The following is a 23,908-nucleotide window of genomic DNA, read 5'->3' as shown; positions in this document are numbered from 1 at the left end:
TCCCCGTAATAGGTTAATAAACATTTACCTTTACGGAAATAGACCGAAAAAAGATAGTACCATTAAATTTGCAGAAACGTGCTTTATCTTTAGATTTACGTGCTGAAGTCGTAATATTTATGCAGCAAATAAGAAATACTGCCAGAGTCTTAAACGTTTAATTATTGAACAATTCACTTGTCCACAGGCAAGTGAAATAATGCAGGTCAGTTGCCCGACCATAACATTTCACTTGCCAGGGCATCAGACAATGGTATTTTAAACCTATCATGTATGCCATACAAGTTGTTGATAAAAAAAAAAGTGGCAGGTCTTTGCGGTTATGATTTCGTGGAGAAAATGATGTTTGAACATGTTGATCTTACCTTTTCTTCTTTGAATTTTTAAAGATTTTCTTCTCCTATGTCTCTTTGGATTAAGAATTGATACAGTTTTTCATCATTCTCCGTTTGAGTTTCCTGGAATAAGTAGTACGATCTGTTCAGTTACTTTTTGCACATACGGCAAGAGCGGCATTGAAGGTATAGCCGGTAACAGGCCGGCTCCTAGAGAATTTTAGTAGGAGGCGCTCTAAACTATGGCGAGGGGTGGTGGTGGTGATGGTGTCGAGACATGTTCACCAGGAACATGTATTGAAAATAAAGAAGCGGGGAAGAGTTTCGATCAACAAAATCCACCACCTGCAAACGCGTCTTCAGGGTTCACCTCCCAGTGGGCTACCAGATCCCACTCACCGTGAATTGGAACGGCTCATTGGAGAGATATAAGGCAACATCAACTTCTCTCTCCCTAAATACTATACTAAAAATAACGAAAACATCAAACAACCTTGCATGGCAGCATACAAATGTAGGGCAATATACTATCCAAGTGCTATTTTTAGTCATTTTCAAAACATTCTAACTAAACTTAGCAACAATTAAAACCTAACATTTGATATAACATTTGCTTTTCATATTGCATATTGCAGATATGATTAGATTTTCAAACCAAACTGCAGCCATTTCAGTCAGCCATCTTGAATGTCAACCCAATATCTAAGAGTATCACAATACTCAGTAATCCCATAAATAGTAGAGGGGGCACTTGAGAGCCAAAATATGCAAATGAGCTAGGTCACGTGACCTGGGCGTGGCCTCTTCTGATTAGCTGACCTCTAAGCCTGGGGGCGTGGCCTGATGACGTCCCCTTCAGTGCATTGACCTCTGGGTCATGCAGCTGGCTGACCTTTAAGCGTGGGGACGCTACTTTAACGGGGTTAATGGCTTTGGCAACTGTCGGGGGTCTATGCAGGAAACAGATGGCGAGGAAGTCGTTAATGGCTATCAGATGACAAAATAGAGTGGGTTTTATGAGTGTGTTAACCGTAGGGGTTCCTTTGAAGTACAGAAAACAGATGGTGCGGAAGTCGTTAATGACCCCTAGAGTGGTGTCGGATGACGGAGGGTTTATCTGGCTGTGACAGCTGGGTTTTTTTATGTACAGTAAACAGATGGTGCGGAAGTCGTTAATGACTATCGGATGGCAAGATAGCGTGGGTTTTATTAGTGTTAACCGTCGGGGGTCTATAGAGGAAACAGATGGGGCGGAAGTCGTTAGTCAGATGGCAAGATGCCCATTTTCAACCCCCCCCCCCCCCCCCTCCATCACGAGTCAGGCCACCGATCTTATCGGAGGTCGGACTCGGGATGGGCGTGTACGAAACCCTAGTGGTATATGGGCACGTTAAACTAGTTATCATCATCATTAATCGTTTCGACGTGTGTGTGTGTGTGTGTGTGTGTGTGTGTGTGTGTGTGTGTGTGTGTGTGTGTGTGTGTGTGAACCAGATGTGAGCCTTGGCAACGGGGAGTGGAAAATTCCAAGGCATTTGAAACGTGCCCATATATGGTCATGGCGTGGAAACACCATGAGTCATCCCAGAACGTGTTCAGACACGTCTTCACCTCGAGATAGCGTGGGGACGCTACCTTGGGGGTCTATAAAATAAAATAAAATTCAGGACGATTGCCATTCGCTGAGCGTTCCTGTGGCTGATTGACTTGGAAAGAAGAAAATGGCATCGAGATATAACAGAAACATTACAGAGGGCCTTGTCAAAAACAAAGAAAACGAAACGAGATGCAAACTAGACGTTGGCGGTAACGTCTACGTCGTGGCGAAACTGTGGAAGAGGGGCATTGCCATTCACGTTCGTTAGTTCGACGAGGACCATGCAACACATTTTCCCACCAAGAAAGGCGTTTCTCTGACGATGAAACAGTGGTTGGAACTGGCCACCTTCAAACGAGAATCGCCTGTACCGCAACATCTCGTTAGTGGTTGTATTGTGATCAAGAACTGACACCCTCCCGTCGCGGCGTTCGACTGACTGCTGAACAGTGGAAAGAGCTCCAGAAATGCTTTGACACTATCTACGACTTTGTGCCGGAACTGAGAGACGTCATACCGTGTCACCAAGATCATTAGAATCTGTCTGGTGCCATAGAGTGTTCGGAATGCAACCCGACATATTAGACGTGTCCAGACATGATCGGTGACGTCACGGGAAAACCCCAGGACGTTTTTGGACATGCTCAGACATTGTGTATATAAACCTTAGATTTAGAACTGTTCGTCATTCGTCAGTCGATCGTTGTAGAGTGAAGACGTGCGCTCCAGAGATGGCATCGGGGTATTCGAGAATGGACAGCAGCAGTTGTAGCAGCGGTGACGATGTCTTGGTATTCAAATGTTCCGAAAGACACACGATGAAATCCAAAAGAGTGGCTACCAAACCAGAAGAGCATTTCATGGATCAAACGGACGCTGCACATGAACCCGGTGAAATCGTGGATAAAGAACCCATGGATACCCGTGAACCCGTTGATGAAGAACCCATTGATCAGACGGATGTTGCTCGAGAATATAAAACAGACTCTGCTCCCTACGATGATGATGCCTATGACGCCGATGACGAATGGGGTGGCCTTTCGAGACAGTACTTGTTCTGCCACCGTCCCGAAATGAGAGGATTCTACAGACGACTCTACACATTTGGTCGGTGGCCCCTCCAGATGAGTCCCATGCCGAGGGAACTCGCCAAGGCCGGTTTCTTCTACACGGGAGACCACGATGTTATCGTCTGTTACTCTTGTGGACTACGCACCTACAGCTGGCAGAAGATGGATGATCCAGTGATGGAACATTACAGACTGTCCCCGAGATGTCCCTACATTAACAATGTGTTCAGTCATTAAACATGTGTGTGCTACTTTTCGTGTTGTAAAATAAACATGTGAATAACAAGTTTTGTTTGTTATTAATGTAAGGGTAATCCTGTGTGTTTGTTTGTTTGTGTGTGTGTGTGTGTGTGTGTGTGTGTGTGTGTGTAGCTCTGAGGGACGGTAAAATCCACCCGCCTTCCCAGCGCATTATCTGGCTCTACAAACGATGGCAACCTCTCTATGATATGATCAAAATGGTTGCTCGAGTAAAATTTGTTGAAAGTATACCTGAGAATTTGGAAAAGGATCGTTATTTGGATCCCAGAATCAGAAATATCATCGTGTTGGACGACCTGATGTCTACCGCTGGAAAACACTCTCGTATCACCGACCTGTTCACAGAAGGAAGTCACCACAGAAACCTCTCGGTGATTGCCATCAACCAGAACCTTTATAACAGCACGGACCCGACGCAGAGAAGAAACTGTCATTACCTGGCACTGTTCAACAACCCCATCGACAAGCAGCAAGTCCTAACATTGGCACAGCAGATGTATCCTGGAAATACTCGTCATTTCATGCAATGGTTTGAGAAAGCTACCCACAGGCCCTACGGACATCTCTTGGTGGACTTAACACCGACCACGCCCGAACATTGGCGCCTTCGACCTAATGGTTTTAGGGCCGTCTGAATGGTATAAAAACACGAACGTAACGGCGAATGTCTCAGAAGAGTTTAAACCACCGTCGGAGAAAGAGCTCTATGTGCAAATCATGCAAAGGAAGCATTCAAGAGAAAACTACCAGGCATACCTGCCTACGAAAGTGACGATGAAGAAGAAGATGATGTAGAGCCCTATCTGAAAAAAGTCAAGAGGATGCAGTCTTGCAATACGTGTGGTCTGGTCTTTAACGACTGGAGTGACTTGCAGCGACATCTGCGATTTAAAACGTGCAAGGAGGGAAATGAAGAAGTGGAGCCGTCGTCAGATCTGGAAAACGAAGGCGTACGTCTGATGATCGAGCGTGAATTCGACATCAATAGTGTCTATATCGAAAGCAAGAGGAAACGCTACGAAGCAAAAAACATGTCACAAGATGCCATCGAAAGAAACATGAAGACTTAACAATGGAAGTTATTTAAAGACACGTACTCTCGCTTCCTGACCTATATGCATTACTTTGACAAAGGTCCCAACACGAGAAAAATTCTAAAGTCTGTGAATCCGAAAAGAGATCTAAGACCTCAGATTCGTTTTAAATTAAATCAGTATCATTCCTGGATCAGCGAATATTTAGACGAACTAGACGACGACGATACCGATGGTGATGATACTGATGATGAGGACGAAGATGAAGAGAAATGAACACTAATATTATTCACATGTCGCCCTTAGGGCCTCTCGATGTAACCCAATGTGTGTCCATTTTATATATGTGTAGTTGTCGCCCTTAAGGCCTCTCGATGTAACCCAATGTGTGTCCATTTTATATATATATATATATATATATATATATATATATATATATATATATATATATATATATATATATATATGTGTGTAGTTGTCGCCCGTAATGCCTATCGATGTAACCCAATGTGTGTCCACTTTATTTATGTGTAGTTTGCAATTTGTCATTTAGAAATAAAATGAAAAAAACAAAACCATTGCGTTTGTTTTGTGTGTGTTAAACTCCATGACTAGATTTGTGATTGGATGTCAGTTGATATTTGTACCAGCTACATTATAGTAGCAAGGGATGTGTGCACAGGACGGCACATACCACGACCCTTGACATACCAGTGGCACTGGTTGAATATAGCCTATTGCACCACCAACGGGGTTCGATCCTAGATCGCCCACTGTATTTACCCATTTGGTAAAATTTATATTAAAACGGTCAGGGCTAGTGGTCTAGGGAAGTACTCTGTGCTGTTATTGCCTTGATCTATAAATATTCAAAAAATATATAACATGGACTTATCGCAACAAAAAAACCCCAAACAATATATATATATATATATATATATATATATATATATATATATATATATATATATATATATATATATATATACTGAACAAAATAAGAAACTTCCGCTAACTTTGCTTGAACATAACTTGATGAAAACAAACCGGGGGAATAATTGTTATATATGCGTTTAAAGAGTGTTCCATGATGCATCGTTTGGTGCAAAAATCATGGCCATAGGTTAACAGAAACTGGGAGAAATTTTGACCAAGTGTGGTAGGGGTTAAAAAAACAAAAAACACTTAATAACGGGTATGACCACCTCTTGAATTGACCACTACAGTGCATCGCAGGCGCATGAGAATTGACTACAGTGTTGATTTCTGCCTGTGGAATATTGTTCCATTCCTGAATGAGCGCTTGACGAAGTTCGTTGACGTTAGCGGATGGGTTGGGACGACGCCTCAATCGTCTGTCCAGACTATCCCAGACATGCTAGATGGGGTTGAGATCAGGACTTTTAGCGGGCCAGTCATCAATGAAATCAATGTTATTTGTCCTATGAAAATTTACAGTGTCTCTAGCTGTATGAGAGGTGGCATTATCATGCTGAAAAATCGAGATGTTGGCGTTGTTATGGAACAGAGGAATGACGTGATGAGCTAGAATGTCATCGCGGTAACGTTGAGCATTTAAACTGCCATCAATGACGACTAGTGGTGAACGATAACCATGGGCAATGGCTGCCCAGACCATGACAGAACCCCCACCCCCGAAACAATCTCGTTCAAGAACACAACATTCAGCATAGCGTTCATTTCTCATACGGTAGACGCGCACCCTGCCATCACCACGTTGTAAAGAAAATCTGGATTCATCCGGGAAAAAAACGGTATTCCAGCGTCGCCGTATCCAACGAGTGTGTACCCGTGCCCAATTAAGACGATTTAGACGATGACGTTGCGTTAAAACGCATCCGACGTAAGGACGTCGTGCATGTAAACCGTTCTCCCGCAGACGATTACGAACAGTTTGCCCACTGATTCGGTTATTATGAAGCCCAGGTGTGTTAGCAGCAGTAGCAGTGGCAGTTTGGAATCGATTGCGGAAATGCGTGTTCATGATATAGCGGTCTTGACCACGCGTTGTAACACGCGGACGTCCACGACGTGGCAAGTCGTTGGTGCTTCCTGTCGTTCGAAATCTTACGCGAAGATTTCGTATCGCTCGACTAGAACTCCCATCATGCCTTGCAACGTCTTTTGTCGACATGCCAGCATCAAGCATGCCAATCGACCGTTCGCGTAAATTATTGGGTATTCTTGGCATACTAAAAATGCTACAATGTAAAAAACGTTAATTTGTTTACAAATTTTGAAGCGTTTTCGTTCACTTGACAACAATGTCAGTAAGACAAGTAAAACAAATTGACCGAATACTACACGGGACATGTGGAACCATGCATGCACGTGCAAATTGAATTTCACGTTGTCGACGATTAACAGTGCAAAAATAATCGATAAAATTCATGAATCCTGATAATACAGCTCAAGGCTAATACTACCTATATAATTTCATTACACAATGAATTCTTTAACACAACAAATACTATATGTACAAATCGAAATTTTCTTTTTTAATTGACTTAAACGTATTTGGTAAGGGGGACAACTCTTGGAGTCGTAATGCGAACACTACTGTTTTTTTAATGCAGTTATTTCCCTTTGATCGACACGCGTTACTCGTTAAGTTCTTGGTACAGCATGGCGTTTGTCGTCTGCCTTTCGCCGAGTTAATGGATTACGCACGTGTTGCATATCATTTCTCTCTGTGTGTGTTTAACCGTTAGAGGGGCAAAACAACCCAAAGGTCTCGGGAAACCACAGATATCCGTTTTTGTTTTCAGCCAGTTTCCACACCAGATCACAGTTAAACACCCCAGATTGCCCAATGATATAAATAAACACCCTCAGCGTGCGCGCGACAGACGTTTGCATAAAAACGTACATCAAAGAGATGTGTTTAGTAAGTCGCACATTTCATTCTTCCCCATAACACACATTTCTTTTATTTTAATCATTTCCGCTTTTAATGGGCTGTAACAAACATTCCCTTGTTCCCCAATTTATTTCTTTGAAACCTATCGTCTGCTTCGACATTGCTGCGGCTCAGTATATCATCTCCTTTATTTCAACACTCACTTGCGGCACGTGTGTTCTTCATTAACGTATTCAGCAGACGATATAACATTCTTTCATATATTTTGTATTTTAAGACCTATCTAATGTTTTCTTTGTGAAATAAAGTTTCAAACCAAGGAACACTGTTTGTTTATATCTATTTTCCGTACCTCTATTTCTATTCAGTCACGCTATCCTGGGCACACACACACACACACACACACACACACGCACACACACACACAATTCAGCTATCTAGGGTTATTTAGGACAGTTGGGGGTAGTGGAGGCGTGATAGAGATTCTCCGGTTTAACACTAGTCCATAGTGCATTAAGGTTTAAGCACGTTATCCTGGACACACACACGCGCGCGCACTTAAACTGTGGCAACCTATCCAGGACAGTGGGAGGTAGTGGTTAGTGAAACGTCTGAGTACCAGTTCATACCCGGATACGAACCCAGTACCTACCATTCATAACCACTACACCAATGAGGCCGATTATAATGTGGGGTATCTCGAGGTCAAGACGTTCTGGATGACTCATGGTGTTCCTACGCCATGACCATATATGGACACGTTTTAAACGCCTTGGAATTTTCCACTCCCCATTGCCAATGCTCACATCTGGTTGAAACACACACACACACGTCAAAACGATTAAACCCATCTTGCCATCTGACTAACGACTTCCGCCCCATCTGTTTCATGTATAGACCCCCGACGGTTAACACTCATAAAACCCACGCTATCTTGCCATCCGATAGTCATTAACGACTTCCGCACCATCTGTTTCCTGTACATAAAAACCCGCAGCTGTCACAGCCAGATAAACCCTCCGTCATCCGACACCACTCTAGGGGTCATTAACGACTTCCTCACCATCTGTTTCCTGTATAGACCTCCGACAGTTGTCAAAGCCTTAAACCCCGTTAAAGTAGCGTCCCCAGGCTTAAAGGTCAGCCAGCTGCATGACCCAGAGGTGAATGCACTGAACGTGACATCATTAGGCCACGCTTAGAGGTCAGCCAATCATAAGAGGCCACGCCCAGGTCAAATGACCTAGCTCATTTGCATATTTTGGCTCTCAAGTGCCATCCCTACTACTCTCATAAACATCAATTTCGACTCCGAAATCACATTTTATATGATGTAGTTCTGATATGCAGATGTAATGATGGACTGGTGGCCATTTTTGGAATGTAGGAAATGTAGGAAATGTGCTGCAAGTAGGAAATGTGCTAAGACTAGAATGTAGGAAATGTGCTGCAAGACTGCAGAATGTAGGAAATGTGCTGTAAGACTAGAATGTAGGAAATGTGCTGTAAGACTAGAATGTAGGAAATGTGCTGTAAGACTAGAATGTAGGAAATGTGCTGTAAGACTAGAATGTAGGAAATGTGCTGCAAGACTAGAATGTAGGAAATGTGCTGTAAGACTAGAATGTAGGAAATGTGCTGTAAGACTAGAATGTAGGAAATGTGCTGTAAGACTAGAATGTAGGAAATGTGCTGTAAGACTAGAATGTAGGAAATGTGCTGTAAGACTAGAATGTAGGAAATGTGCTGTAAGACTAGAATGTAGGAAATGTGCTGTAAGACTAGAATGTAGGAAATGTGCTGTAAGACTAGAATGTAGGAAATGTGCTGTAAGACTAGAATGTAGGAAATGTGCTGTGCTGTAGACTAGAATGTAGGAAATGTGCTGTAAGACTAGAATGTAGGAAATGTGCTGTAAGACTAGAATGTAGAATAGTGTGCTGTAAGACTAGAATGTAGGAAATGTGCTGTAAGACTAGAATGTAGGAAATGTGCTGTAAGACTAGAATGTAGGAAATGTGCTGTAAGACTAGAATGTAGGAAATGTGCTGTAAGACTAGAATGTAGGAAATGTGCTGTAAGACTAGAATGTAGGAAATGTGCTGTAAGACTAGAATGTAGGAAATGTGCTGTAAGACTAGAATGTAGGAAATGTGCTGTAAGACTAGAATGTAGGAAATGTGCTGTAAGACTAGAATGTAGGAAATGTGCTGTAAGACTAGAATGTAGGAAATGTGCTGTAAGACTAGAATGTAGGAAATGTGCTGACTAGAATGTAGGAAATGTGCTGTAAGACTAGAATGTAGGAAATGTGCTGTAAGACTAGAATGTAGGAAATGTGCTGTAAGTGCTAGAATAGAGGAAATGTGCTGTAAGACTAGAATGTAGGAAATGTGCTGAAATGTGCTGTAAGACTAAGACTGTGCTGTAAGAATAGAATAGGAAATGTGCTGTAAGACTAGAATGTAGGAAATGTGCTGCAAGACTAGAATGTAGGAAATGTGCTGTAAGACTAGAATGTAGGAAATGTGCTGTAAGACTAGAATGTAGGAAATGTGCTGTAAGACTAGAATGTAGGAAATGTGCTGCAAGACTAGAATGTAGGAAATGTGCTGTAAGACTAGAATGTAGGAAATGTGCTGTAAGACTAGAATGTAGGAAATGTGCTGTAAGACTAGAATGTAGGAAATGTGCTGTAAGACTAGAATGTAGGAAATGTGCTGTAAGACTAGAATGTAGGAAATGTGCTGTAAGACTAGAATGTAGGAAATGTGCTGTAAGACTAGAATGTAGGAAATGTGCTGCAAGACTAGAATGTAGGAAATGTGCTGTAAGACTAGAATGTAGGAAATGTGCTGTAAGACTAGAATGTAGGAAATGTGCTGTAAGACTAGAATGTAGGAAATGTGCTGTAAGACTAGAATGTAGGAAATGTGCTGTAAGACTAGAATGTAGGAAATGTGCTGTAAGACTAGAATGTAGGAAATGTGCTGTAAGACTAGAATGTAGGAAATGTGCTGTAAGACTAGAATGTAGGAAAGGAAATGTGCTGTAAGACTAGAATGTAGGAAATGTGCTGCAAGGCTAGAATGTAGGAAATGTGCTGTAAGACTAGAATGTAGGAAATGTGCTGCAAGACTAGAATGTAGGAAATGTGCTGTAAGACTAGAATGTAGGAAATGTGCTGCTAGAATGTAGGAAATGTGCTGTAAGACTGTAGGAAATGTGCTGCAAGACTAGAATGTAGGAAATGTGCTGCAAGACTAGAATGTAGGAAATGTGCTGTAAGACTAGAATGTAAATGTGCTGTAAGACTAGAATGTAGGAATGTGCTGTAAGACTAGAATGTAGGAAATGTGCTGTAAGACTAGAATGTAGGAAATGTGCTGCAAGACTAGAATGTAGGAAATGTGCTGTAAGACTAGAATGTAGGAAATGTGCTGTAAGACTAGAATGTAGGAAATGTGCTGTAAGACTAGAATGTAGGAAATGTGCTGTAAGACTAGAATGTAGGAAATGTGCTGTAAGAGGAAATGTGCTGTAAGAATAGTAGGAAATGTGCTGTAAGACTAGAATGTAGGAAATGTGCTGCAAGACTAGAATGTAGGAAATGTGCTGTAAGACTAGAATGTAGGAAATGTGCTGTAAGACTAGAATGTAGGAAATGTGCTGTAAGACTAGAATGTAGGAAATGTGCTGTAAGACTAGAATGTAGGAAATGTGCTGTAAGACTAGAATGTAGGAAATGTGCTGTAAGACTAGAATGTAGGAAATGTGCTGTAAGACTAGAATGTAGGAAATGTGCTGTAAGACTAGAATGTAGGAAATGTGCTGTAAGACTAGAATGTAGGAAATGTGCTGTAAGACTAGAATGTAGGAAATGTGCTGTAAGACTAGAATGTAGGAAATGTGCTGTAAGACTAGAATGTAGGAAATGTGCTGTAAGACTAGAATGTAGGAAATGTGCTGTAAGACTAGAATGTAGGAAATGTGCTGTAAGACTAGAATGTAGGAAATGTGCTGTAAGACTAGAATGTAGGAAATGTGCTGCAAGGCTAGAATGTAGGAAATGTGCTGCTAGAAAGACTAGACTAGAATGTAGGAAATGTGCTGTAAGACTAGAATGTAGGAAATGTGCTGTAAGACTAGAAGAATGTAGGAAATGTGCTGCAAGACTAGAATGTAGGAAATGTGCTGACTAAATGTGTAAGCTGTAGGAAATGTGCTGTAAGACTAGAATGTAGGAAATGTGCTGTAGAATGTAGGAAATGTGCTGTAAGACTAGAATGTAGGAAATGTGCTGCAAGACTAGAATGTAGGAAATGTGCTGCAAGACTAGAATGTAGGAAATGTGCTGTAAGACTAGAATGTAGGAAATGTGCTGTAAGACTAGAATGTAGGAAATGTGCTGCAAGACTAGAATGTAGGAAATGTGCTGTAAGACTAGAATGTAGGAAATGTGCTGCAAGACTAGAATGTAGGAAATGTGCTGTAAGACTAGAATGTAGGAAATGTGCTGTAAGACTAGAATGTAGGAAATGTGCTGTAAGACTAGAATGTAGGAAATGTGCTGTAAGACTAGAATGTAGGAAATGTGCTGTAAGACTAGAATGTAGGAAATGTGCTGTAAGACTAGAATGTAGGAAATGTGCTGTAAGACTAGAATGTAGGAAATGTGCTGTAAGACTAGAATGTAGGAAATGTGCTGTAAGACTAGAATGTAGGAAATGTGCTGCAAGACTAGAATAGAATGTAGGAAATGTGCTGCAAGACTAGAATGTAGGAAATGTGCTGCAAGAAGAATGGAAATGTGCTGTAAGACTAGAATGTAGGAAATGTGCTGCAAGACTAGAATGTAGGAAATGTGCTGCAAGACTAGAATGTAGGAAATGTGCTGTAAGACTAAGACTAGAATGTAGGAAATGTGCTGCAAGACTAGAATGTAGGAAATGTGCTGCAAGACTAGAATGTAGGAAATGTGCTGAATGTAGGAAATGTGCTGCAAGACTAGAATGTAGGAAATGTGCTGCAAGACTAGAATGTAGGAAATGTGCTGCAAGACTAGAATGTAGGAAATGTGCTGTAAGACTAGAATGTAGGAAATGTGCTGTAAGACTAGAATGTAGGAAATGTGCTGTAAGACTAGAATGTAGGAAATGTGCTGTAAGACTAGAATGTAGGAAATGTGCTGTAAGACTAGAATGTAGGAAATGTGCTGTAAGACTAGAATGTAGGAAATGTGCTGCAAGACTAGAATGTAGGAAATGTGCTGTAAGACTAGAATGTAGGAAATGTGCTGTAAGACTAAGACTAGAATGTAGGAAATGTGCTGTAAGACTGTGCTGTAAGACTAGATGTAGGAAATGTGCTGTAAGACTAGAATGTAGGAAATGTGCTGTAAGACTAGAATGTAGGAAATGTGCTGTAAGACTAGAATGTAGGAAATGTGCTGTAAGACTAGAATGTAGGAAATGTGCTGTAAGACTAGAATGTAGGAAATGTGCTGTAAGACTAGAATGTAGGAAATGTGCTGTAAGACTAGAATGTAGGAAATGTGCTGTAAGACTAGAATAGAATAGGAAATGTGCTGTAAGACTAGAATGTAGGAAATGTGCTGTAAGACTAGAATGTAGGAAATGTGCTGTAAGACTAGAATGTAGGAAATGTGCTGTAAGACTAGAATGTAGGAAATGTGCTGCAAGACTAGAATGTAGGAAATGTGCTGTAAGACTAGAATATAGGAAATGTGCTGTAAGACTAGAATGTAGGAAATGTGCTGCAAGACTAGAATGTAGGAAATGTGCTGCAAGACTAGAATGTAGGAAATGTGCTGTAAGACTAGAATGTAGGAAATGTGCTGCAAGGCTAGAATGTAGGAAATGTGCTGTAAGACTAGAATGTAGGAAATGTGCTGTAAGACTAGAATGTAGGAAATGTGCTGTAAGACTAGAATGTAGGAAATGTGCTGTAAGACTAGAATGTAGGAAATGTGCTGTAAGACTAGAATGTAGGAAATGTGCTGTAAGACTAGAATGTAGGAAATGTGCTGCAAGACTAGAATGTAGGAAATGTGCTGCAAGACTAGAATGTAGGAAATGTGCTGTAAGACTAGAATGTAGGAAATGTGCTGCAAGACTAGAATGTAGGAAATGTAGACTAAAGGAAATGTGCTGCAAGACTAGAATGTAGGAAATGTGCTGCAAGACTAGAATGTAGGAAATGTGCTGTAAGACTAGAATGTAGGAAATGTGCTGCAAGACTAGGAAATGTAGGAATGTAGGAAATGTGCTGTAAGACTAGAATGTAGGAAATGTGCTGCAAGACTAGAATGTAGGAAATGTGCTGTAAGACTAGAATGTAGGAAATGTGCTGCAAGACTAGAATGTAGGAAATGTGCTGCTAAGGAAATGTGCTAGAATGTAGGAAATGTGCTGCTAGAATGTAGGAAATGTGCTGCAAGACTAGAATGTAGGAAATGTGCTGTAAGACTAGAATGTAGGAAATGTGCTGCAAGGAAATGTGCTAGAATGTAGGAAATGTGCTGTAAGACTAGAATGTAGGAAATGTGCTGTAAGACTAGAATGTAGGAAATGTGCTGCAAGACTAGAATGTAGGAAATGTGCTGTAAGACTAGAATGTAGGAAATGTGCTGTAAGACTAGAATGTAGGAAATGTGCTGTAAGACTAGAATGTAGGAAATGTGCTGCAAGACTAGAATGTAGGAAATGTGCTGCAAGACTAGAATGTAGGAAATGTGCTGTAAGACTAGAATGTAGGAAATGTGCTGTAAGACTAGAATGTAGGAAATGTGCTGTGACTAGAATAGGAAATGTGCTGTAAGGAAATGTAGGAAATGTGCTGTAAGACTAGAATGTAGGAAATGTGCTGTAAGAGGAAATGTGCTAGAATGTAGGAAATGTGCTGTAAGACTAGAATGTAGGAAATGTGCTGTAAGAATAGAAATGTAGGAAAGGAAATGTGCTGCAAGGCTAGAATGTAGGAAATGTGCTGTAAGACTAGAATGTAGGAAATGTGCTGCAAGCCTAGAATGTAGGAAATGTGCTGTAAGACTAGAATGTAGGAAATGTGCTGTAAGACTAGAATGTAGGAAATGTGCTGCAAGACTAGAATGTAGGAAATGTGCTGTAAGACTAGAATGTAGGAAATGTGCTGTAAGACTAGAATGTAGGAAATGTGCTGTAAGACTAGAATGTAGGAAATGTGCTGTAAGACTAGAATGTAGGAAATGTGCTGCAAGACTAGAATGTAGGAAATGTGCTGCAAGAAGAATGTAGGAAATGTGCTGTAAGACTAGAATGTAGGAAATGCTGCTGACTAAGACTAGAATGTAGGAAATGTGCTGCAAGACTAGAATGTAGGAAATGTGCTGTAAGACTAGAATGTAGGAAATGTGCTGTAAGACTAGAATGTAGGAAATGTGCTGTAAGACTAGAATGTAGGAAATGTGCTGCAAGACTAGAATGTAGGAAATGTGCTGCAAGACTAGAATGTAGGAAATGTGCTGTAAGACTAGAATGTAGGAAATGTGCTGTAAGACTAAGAAATGTGCTAGAATGTAGGAAATGTGCTGTAAGACTAGAATGTAGGAAATGTGCTGTAAGACTAGAATGTAGGAAATGTGCTGCAAGACTACTGTAGGAAATGTGCTGTAAGACTAGAATGTAGGAAATGTGCTGCAAGACTGTGCTGCAAGACTAGAATGTAGGAAATGTGCTGTAAGACTAGAATGTAGGAAATGTGCTGCTGTAAGACTAGAATGTAGGAAATGTGCTGTAAGACTAGAATGTAGGAAATGTGCTGTAAGACTAGAATGTAGGAAATGTGCTGTAAGACTAGAATGTAGGAAATGTGCTGTAAGACTAGAATGTAGGAAATGTGCTGTAAGACTAGAATGGAAATGTAGGAAATGTGCTGTAAGACTAGAATGTAGGAAATGTGCTGTAAGACTAGAATGTAGGAAATGTGCTGTAAGATGTAGGAAACGTGCTGCAAGACTAGAATGTAGGAAATGTGCTGTAAGACTAGAATGTAGGAAATGTGCTGTAAGACTAGAATGTAGGAAATGTGCTGTAAGACTAGAATGTAGGAAATGTGCTGTAAGACTAGAATGTAGGAAATGTGCTGTAAGACTAGAATGTGCTGTAAAACTAGAATGTAGGAAATAGGAAATGTGCTGCTGTAAGACTATAATGTAGGAAATGTGCTGTAAGACTAGAATGTAGGAAATGTGCTGTAAGACTAGAATGTAGGAAATGTGCTGTAAGACTAGAATGTAGGAAATGTGCTGTAAGACTAGAATGTAGGAAATGTGCTGCAAGACTAGAATGTAGGAAATGTGCTGCAAGACTAGAATGTAGGAAATGTGCTGTAAGACTAGAATATAGGAAATGTGCTACAAGCCTAGAATGTAGAAAACGTGCTGCAAGACTAGAATGTAGGAAATGTGCTGTAAGACTAGAATGTAGGAAATGTGCTAGAATGTAGGAAATGTGCTGTAAGACTAGAATGTAGGAAATGTGCTGTAAGACTAGAATGTAGGAAATGTGCTGCAAGACTAGAATGTAGGAAATGTGCTGAATAAGGAAATGTGCTAGAATGTAGGAAATGTGCTGCAAGACTAGAATGTAGGAAATGTGCTGCAAGACTAGAATGTAGGAAATGTGCTGCTAGAATGTAGGAAATGTGCTGCAAGACTAGAATGTAGGAAATGTGCTGCAAGACTAGAATGTAGGAAATGTGCTAGGAAATGTGCTGTAAGACTAGAATGTAGGAAATAGGAAATGTGCTGTAAGACTAGAATGTAGGAAATGTGCTGCAAGACTAGAATGTAGGAAATGTGCTGTAAGACTAGAATGTAGGAAATGTGCTGTAAGACTAGAATGTAGGAAATGTGCTGTAAGACTAGAATGTAGGAAATGTGCTGCAAGACTAGAATGTAGGAAATGTGCTGTAAGACTAGAATGTAGGAAATGTGCTGCAAGACTAGAATGTAGGAAATGTGCTGTAAGACTAGAATGTAGGAAATGTGCTGTAAGACTAGAATGTAGGAAATGTGCTGTAAGACTAGAATGTAGGAAATGTGCTGTAAGACTAGAATGTAGGAAATGTGCTGTAAGACTAGGAAAATGTGCTGTAAGACTAGAATGTAGGAAATGTGCTGTAAGACTAGAATGTAGGAAATGTGCTGTAAGACTAGAATGTAGGAAATGTGCTGTAAGACTAGAATGTAGGAAATGTGCTGTAAGACTAGAATGTAAAATGTGCTGCAAGACTAGAATGTAGGAAATGTGCTGTAAGACTAGAATGTAGGAAATGTGCTGTAAGACTAGAATGTAGGAAATGTGCTGCAAGACTAGAATGTAGGAAATGTGCTGCAAGACTAGAATGTAGGAAATGTGCTGTAAGACTAGAATGTAGGAAATGTGCTGTAAGAAGACTAGAATGTAGGAAATGTGCTGTAAGACTAGAATGTAGGAAATGTGCTGTAAGACTAGAATGTAGGAAATGTGCTGTGCTGTAAGACTAGAATGTAGGAAATGTGCTGAAGACTAGAATAGGAAATGTGCTGTAAGACTAGAATGTAGGAAATGTGCTGTAAGACTAGAATGTAGGAAATGTGCTGTAAGACTAGAATGTAGGAAATGTGCTGTAAGACTAGAATGTAGGAAATGTGCTGTAAGACTAGAATGTAGGAAATGTGCTGTAAGACTAGAATGTAGGAAATGTGCTGTAAGACTAGAATGTAGGAAATGTGCTGTAAGACTAGAATGTAGGAAATGTGCTGTAAGACTAGAATGTAGGAAATGTGCTGCAAGACTAGAATGTAGGAAATGTGCTGCAAGACTAGAATGTAGGAAATGTGCTGTAAGACTAGAATGTAGGAAATGTGCTGTAAGACTAAGTAGGAAATGTGCTAAGAAAGAATGTAGGAAATGTGCTGCAAGACTAGAATGTAGGAAATGTGCTGTAAGACTAGAATGTAGGAAATGTGCTGCAAGACTAGAATGTAGGAAATGTGCTGTAAGACTAGAATGTAGGAAATGTGCTGTAAGACTAGAATGTAGGAAATGTGCTGTAAGACTAGAATGTAGGAAATGTGCTGTAAGACTAGAATGTAGGAAATGTGCTGCAAGACTAGAATGTAGGAAATGTGCTGCAAGACTAGAATGTAGGAAATGTGCTGCAAGACTAGAATGTAGGAAATGTGCTGCAAGACTAGAATGTAGGAAATGTGCTGCAAGACTAGAATGTAGGAAATGTGCTGTAAGACTAGAATGTAGGAAATGTGCTGTAAGACTAGAATGTAGGAAATGTGCTGCAAGACTAGAATGTAGGAAATGTGCTGCAAGACTAGAATGTAGGAAATGTGCTGCAAGACTAGAATGTAGGAAATGTGCTGCAAGGCTAGAATGTAGGAAATGTGCTGCAAGACTAGAATGTAGGAAATGTGCTGTAAGACTAGAATGTAGGAAATGTGGAAATGTGCTGCAAGACTAGAATGTAGGAAATGTGCTGCAAGACTAGAATGTAGGAAATGTGCTGCAAGACTAGAATGTAGGAAATGTGCTGCAAGACTAGAATGTAGGAAATGTGCTGCAAGACTAGAATGTAGGAAATGTGCTGTAAGACTAGAATATAGGAAATGTGCTGCAAGACTAGAATGTAGGAAATGTGCTGTAAGACTAGAATGTAGGAAATGTGCTGTAAGACTAGAATGTAGGAAATGTGCTGCAAGGAAATGTGCTGTAAGACTAGAATGTAGGAAATGTGCTGTAAGACTAGAATGTAGGAAATGTGCTGCAAGACTAGAAGGAAATGTGCTGTAAGCTAGACTGTAGGAAATGTGCTGTAGAATGTAGGAAATGTGCTGCAAGACTAGAATGTGGGTGGAACGAGGACCATCGGTCTACAGGCTGGTAGGTCTGGGTTCGGATCCCAGTCGAGGCATGGGATTTGTAATCCAGATACAAAGTTTGTTTTATTTAACGACGTCACTAGAGCACATTGATTTTTTATCTTATCATCGGCTATTGGACGTCAAACATATGGTCATTCTGACACTATTTTCAGAGGAAACCCGCTGTCGCCACATAGGCTACTCTTTTTACGACAGGCAGCAAGGGATCTTTTATTTGCGCTTCCCACAGGCAGGATAGCACAAACCCAGTACCTACCAGCCTGTAGACCGACGGCCTGCCACGACGCCACCGAGGCCGGTAAAAAATCCAGATACCGACTCCAAACCCTGAGTGAGTGTTCCGCAAGGCTCAGTGGGTAGGTGTAAACCACTTGCACCGACCAGTGATCCATAACTGGTTCAACAAAGGCCATGGTTTGTGCTATCCTGCCTGTGGGAAGCTCAAATAAAAGATTCCTTGCTGTCTGTCGTAAAAGAGTAGCCTATGTGGTGACAGCGGGTTTCCTCTAAAAAACAATGTCAGAATGACGATATGTTTGACGTCCAATAGCCGATGATAAGATAAAAAAATCAATGTGCTCTAGTGGCGTCGTTAAATAAAACAAACTTTACTTTTTACTTTTTATCCCCCACCTCAGCGTGAGCACTGTCAGTGTACTTTGATGGTACGCCACATTTTAGTGCAGTGTAATTATCTGTAGGAAACTAGAAAATATTTATTTGGTTGAAGAAATGTGCCTGAAATTGTGTTGAAATTTCTTCGTGATACTCAAATTTATTCTAAACTTTGATTTTAATCTGTGACACTTGTATTTTTCCACAGTAATTTAAAGTCAAGATATATACAAGAGTAATTATATTTTGGTCTCTTTGAGCTCGAAATGGTTATTGTACACAATTAGGCTGGAGAAATATGATGGTATTCATTCTCATCACCGCAATTTATTTCTGAGCAATTTAGCTCAAAACAGTCATATTTTTGCTGATAGAAAAAAACCTAGTCCGAAGCGGACGTAGAAAATATGAACAAATTTCATTCAAATCGGCTTAATAGATTTGATATATTTTTTAATTTTCATTGTTCCATCATTTTATTCCAAAATTATGAAAGATCCCTTGCTGCTAATCGAAAAGAGTAGCCCATGAAGTGGCGACTGCGGTTTTCGCCTCTGAATATCTGTGTGGTCCTTAACCGACACCATATAACCGTAAACAAAATGTGTTGAGCTCTTTATACTAAGTTATTGGTAATACTATAACTAGATGGGGAAATCATGCGTTGGGGAGGGGCGTAGCCCAGTGGTAAAGCGATCGGTGTAGGATCAATGCCCATTGGGTTATTTCTCGTTCCAGCCAGTGTACAAAGACTGGTACATCAAAGGCCGTGACATGTGCTGTCCAGTCTATGAGATGGTGCACATTAAAGATCCCTTGCTACTAATGGAAACAATGTAGCGGGTGTGCTCTAGTGGTGTCGTTAAACAAAACAAACTCCCTCCCCCCCCCCCCCCCCCCCCCCCCCCCAATACCTGAGCAAACAGTTGAGATAGTTATCAATAGTTGGATTAACTAACGATGCATTGCTATCGAGGCACTGCCTATCGCAACATATCGATAGTTCATGTACTGTCACAGCATTATTTGTATCGATTCAGAGTGTTCTAGCTAACAATAAATAGACAGGAGCTGCTTGTTCTGAACAAGCACGTTAAACCTCTTGACTTGGCCACCCTTTATACCTGCCTAATTAATGTAGTGTAACGAAAACTATGGACGTCCTGTTACCATTATGGATCGAGTTGACTCTTCCTTTGTAGCAGACGCCGTCAAGATCACACCGGCACGTTTCTCGTCAATACTATTACACTTTTTGGTGAAATAATATGCAGTCAAGTTACGTAAGTATTACCTACAATAAAGATGTCTTTGTTTATCCCAAATTGCAAAAACTTGTCCCCATGAATGGGTGAGTTATTTGTAGCAGACTTGTTTATCAAGGAGCTGTACTCCAGTTTGTACACCTAACGGCTCAAGTGTCTGTATACATAGAAGGCAGACTATTAATTCAATGTCATCGGTTCAAAACACTCAAACATAATATTTGTATTGTGTCAGTACATATTGCAGACAAAAGGAACCCAAATGCTGATGCTGTTGAAGACGTCAATGCAATAGCGGTTGATAAGTGTAGGTAGTAGGTCAATGGTTACTTGAGACAACTTCATCAAGGACCCAATATGGCGGGATCTGGAAGGCGAGGTGGGATCTCAGGTGTTCAGATTCACGACATATTGTATAGCATGAGTAGACAGTGGGATATGGCCCATTCTCAATTAACACATATCATGAACTAAATAAATAAATAAATTAGAGCACACGACTAAGTCAATGAATTTGTATGGCAATGTTGAAGTTAACATCCAGACATATTTTAACAGGTTTAAGACCAAATTATGAATGCTATTCATGCTAAACTACATGTTCATAACAACAAACCACAAAGCAATGCAATATATGTCGTATGGATATAGTACCGGGGGTATACTCATGAGCAAGATTTACGCAGTTCCTGATATATATAATTCTCAATGTACATGCGTATATACATACCGTACTTAAAACATTCTGAACCTTTCATTATTGTATGGTATTTAATATTTGAAGACAGCATTATCTAAATATGGTGCGGTGCATTCTATCTGATCCATTTTCCTGGATATTTCGAATATCTTTATATTAATTAAACAAGTCTTACAAACATAAAAAAGTGAATTTACATACAATTCTAGGCAAGTCTGCATTACATATACAGGTCACACAACAGTTCATCTTGCAATGGCCTGGGGTTGTTTTTGTTTTGTGCTTTTTGTAATATTTTAGAATTGCAGTTCTATTTATTTTATGCTTAACTTATGTTTTGGTGTACATAATTGGCATCAATCTAATTAAAATTCCAGGTGACATTTCATCCATAAATAACAATTTAAATATCTACCAATTACACTTCGCCTTTTATAGCGTCATTCGGGAGCATACATGTTCTAAAAATATCGGACGAGACTATTTATGCAATAGGCGAACTTGTTGATCTATTTCAACATTGAAAAAGTAGGGGTGGGGACAGTTCAGTAATAAACTCTGGATTGTGTTCTAGTATAAACTAGAATCGCCCGCAACTCGCATGCATGTATGTACGTACGTACGTACGTACGTACGTATGTATGTACGCATGTATGCATGTATGTATGTATGTATGTATGTTGTATATTAAAACAAATGTAAACGGACCGGTTCAATGCGATTCTCAATGATTTTGTTAGCACTAAAATGTGTATTGTTTGTTTGTATTCTTCATACCGTTTTTTACATATGCCATTAAACCAAGGTTTATCATCTTATGTAGAACTATCCTGTATTCTTGTTTGAATGTATGTATCTACGCTAACATTTATACATTCATAGTTCTTGAGATGACTCAGGTTGTATAGCATATTTGTTGCGCTAGTACGTATGAATAATAATGAAAATTAGAAACAAATTTTCTAATTCTATTACATCGTGGAATATTGGAATAACGGCCAGATTCAACATTTAATGAATGAGCAGAAATTATAAACTTACATATCATTCTTAAAACTACATTCCCTTGGTTTCACTACGCTGGCTTATCCAGGTCAAAAACAAAGCCAGTATTTAGAAAGTGGGACACTTTTGACGGGCTCGTACCGATCTCGGTTTTCATTGGCTTATCACAAGTATAGAATTCCCCCAACAAGAGATCACGTGAGATTTCGCAATTTTTGAACAAATTTAACTGTCTTGATTGAGGGGTCGTCTCATATCTCCAAAACATATTTATATCCATAGAGGTTTCCAGGGGTCGGTGAGTGGGGGATTTGCCTTGAAATTTTGACAGTGGCCAGCTGTTGGCTTACGCGTTACATGTAAGGGGGTGTTACTAATTACATAACTCTCTAGGGGTAGAGGAAGAGGGTACTGTGTTCGATTTACGTAACATTTTTCAAGACTATATATTATTTTTATTCATTACTTAGACCTAAAAAGGTGTTTTCTGGAAATGTGCGGTCAGTCTAGGATCGATCCCCATTGGCGGGTATACACAAAGACTATGGTATGTGATATCCTGTCTGTGGGATGGCACATATAAACGATCCCTTGCTAAAACAAAATGTAGCGGGTTCGAAGGCGCGTGTGCAGGGATTTGGGGTTGGGGTTATAGACTGTGTTAAGCGAAGTTTATATGGGGCCATGCTCCCCCAAAAAATTTATTTAATTTTTTTTAAGCTTGGGGAAGTAAGGGTTTCGACCTTCAATACCCTCCGCCTGCACATGCACCCGATTCCTCTCTAAGATTATATGTCAAAATTTCCAAATGTTAGACATCCAACAGCAGATGGAAGGAAGGATAGGATATGTTTTATTTAACGACGCACTCAACACATTTTATTTACGGTTGTATGGGGTCGGATGATGTTTAAATCAATATGCTTTATCTTTGATGTCGTTAAACAACCCCCTCCCCCCCCCCCCACCCCCAACTTTACCCTTTCCAAACGAAATAATATTTATTTGAATTTGTCCATTTTAACACGTAAAATTAAGAAGTGAAAACGTTCATTGTCTACTTTAGTATATTTTATTTTTAAAATATATACATGATTAATGTGTTACTAGTATACAAACTGAACTTTGAAAGTTCTACTAACACTTTCTAAAACATCAATTCTGAAATAGGAAGGTACGACTGTCAATAATACGTTGTCAAGATCAAACCGGTTTTAACTAAAGACTAGTACCGTATCCTCAACCGAACGTTCTTCGTACAGCGCAAGATTTCTCTTTTAATTTTTTGAGACGAACCCTACAATTTGAAATCGGTAAACGCACGTGTTAACTGAAACTGACAACAGGCTGTCGTTTGTGCTTTGCCGAGCTATGGCGGCACAGGCGACGAATCAAGCGTATACGCTTGACGATCTCCGTTCATAGCGAACACACACGACTTTTTTAAAAGTGCATTTGAGCTTGTATTTCTCATTTGTACATGATGTTATAATATGGTAACCAGACAATGTAACTTTAAGTAAAGTTTCACTTAATAACCAAGATAATTATATACATTTGCGTGTGTTTAGTTTATTCGCTATGCTTTTGTATTGGCGTGTATAGGTGCTTTATTATTTATGTTTTTAATCATTAACAGACTTCCATCGATTTTGATATGAATGTACAATCTTTAAAAGAGGTTGAATTTTCCGATATACTGGTTTTGCTTTCACAAAACGTTCCAAAAATGTCATCAATACTGAAAATGCATTCAGATGCAATACCGTCACATGCTATTGTGTCTGGAATTTCACTCCCTTAATCGCGGCCGTACCGTTACGTCATCTATCGACAACGTCATAAACTACTGAGCGATAATCGGAAAACCCCGTCTACAGGCTATAGTATAGGTAGTCTGTAGTTAGTCTTTAAAACATGTTTTTTCATATGTAATTTTTGTTTGTAGGAAAAAGGAAAACAGTTTTGGTAAAAAGAGAAGATGTTGTGTGAAATTAAATACAATTCTCCTAAAATAGACGGCAAGCACATGACTTATATTGTATTCGTAATGAAGTAAACTATCACATTTGTTGGTGTAATTTGTTTGGCTAGTTCGTCACGTTTGGCATACATACAAATATGTGGGCATAATGCATTTACCTTAGTTTGACACCCAATAGCCGATGCAGTTTTCGTGCTGGGGTGTCGTTAAACATCTATTGTA

General features: G+C 39.9%; 1 protein-coding gene across 1 annotated transcript; it reads left to right on the top strand.

Moving 5' to 3' along the window:
- The first annotated feature begins 2,663 nt into the window (after positions 1-2,663).
- On the top strand, positions 2,664-23,674 carry LOC121369769. Its single transcript, XM_041494828.1, has 2 exons — positions 2,664-3,176; positions 23,651-23,674. Exons 1-2 carry the CDS (start codon positions 2,664-2,666, stop codon positions 23,672-23,674), a joined length of 537 nt encoding a protein of 178 aa, XP_041350762.1.
- Positions 23,675-23,908: the final 234 nt, after the last annotated feature.

The sequence above is a fragment of the Gigantopelta aegis genome, chromosome 4 (assembly GCF_016097555.1).
Source record: "Gigantopelta aegis isolate Gae_Host chromosome 4, Gae_host_genome, whole genome shotgun sequence".
Lineage (NCBI taxonomy): Eukaryota > Metazoa > Mollusca > Gastropoda > Neomphalida > Peltospiridae > Gigantopelta > Gigantopelta aegis.
Note: the sequence above shows the minus strand (reverse complement) of the source record. Positions and strands in the feature narration are given on the sequence as shown.

Coding starts and splice junctions, on each gene's coding strand:
- LOC121369769 (XM_041494828.1), top strand. CDS start 2,664: ATGGCATCGGGGTATTCGAGAATGGACAGCAGCAGTTGTAGCAGCGGT. Junction 3,177..23,650: donor GGCAGAAGATGGATGATCCA/GTGATGGAACAT, acceptor TTTTGTTTGTAG/GAAAAAGGAAAACAGTTTTG.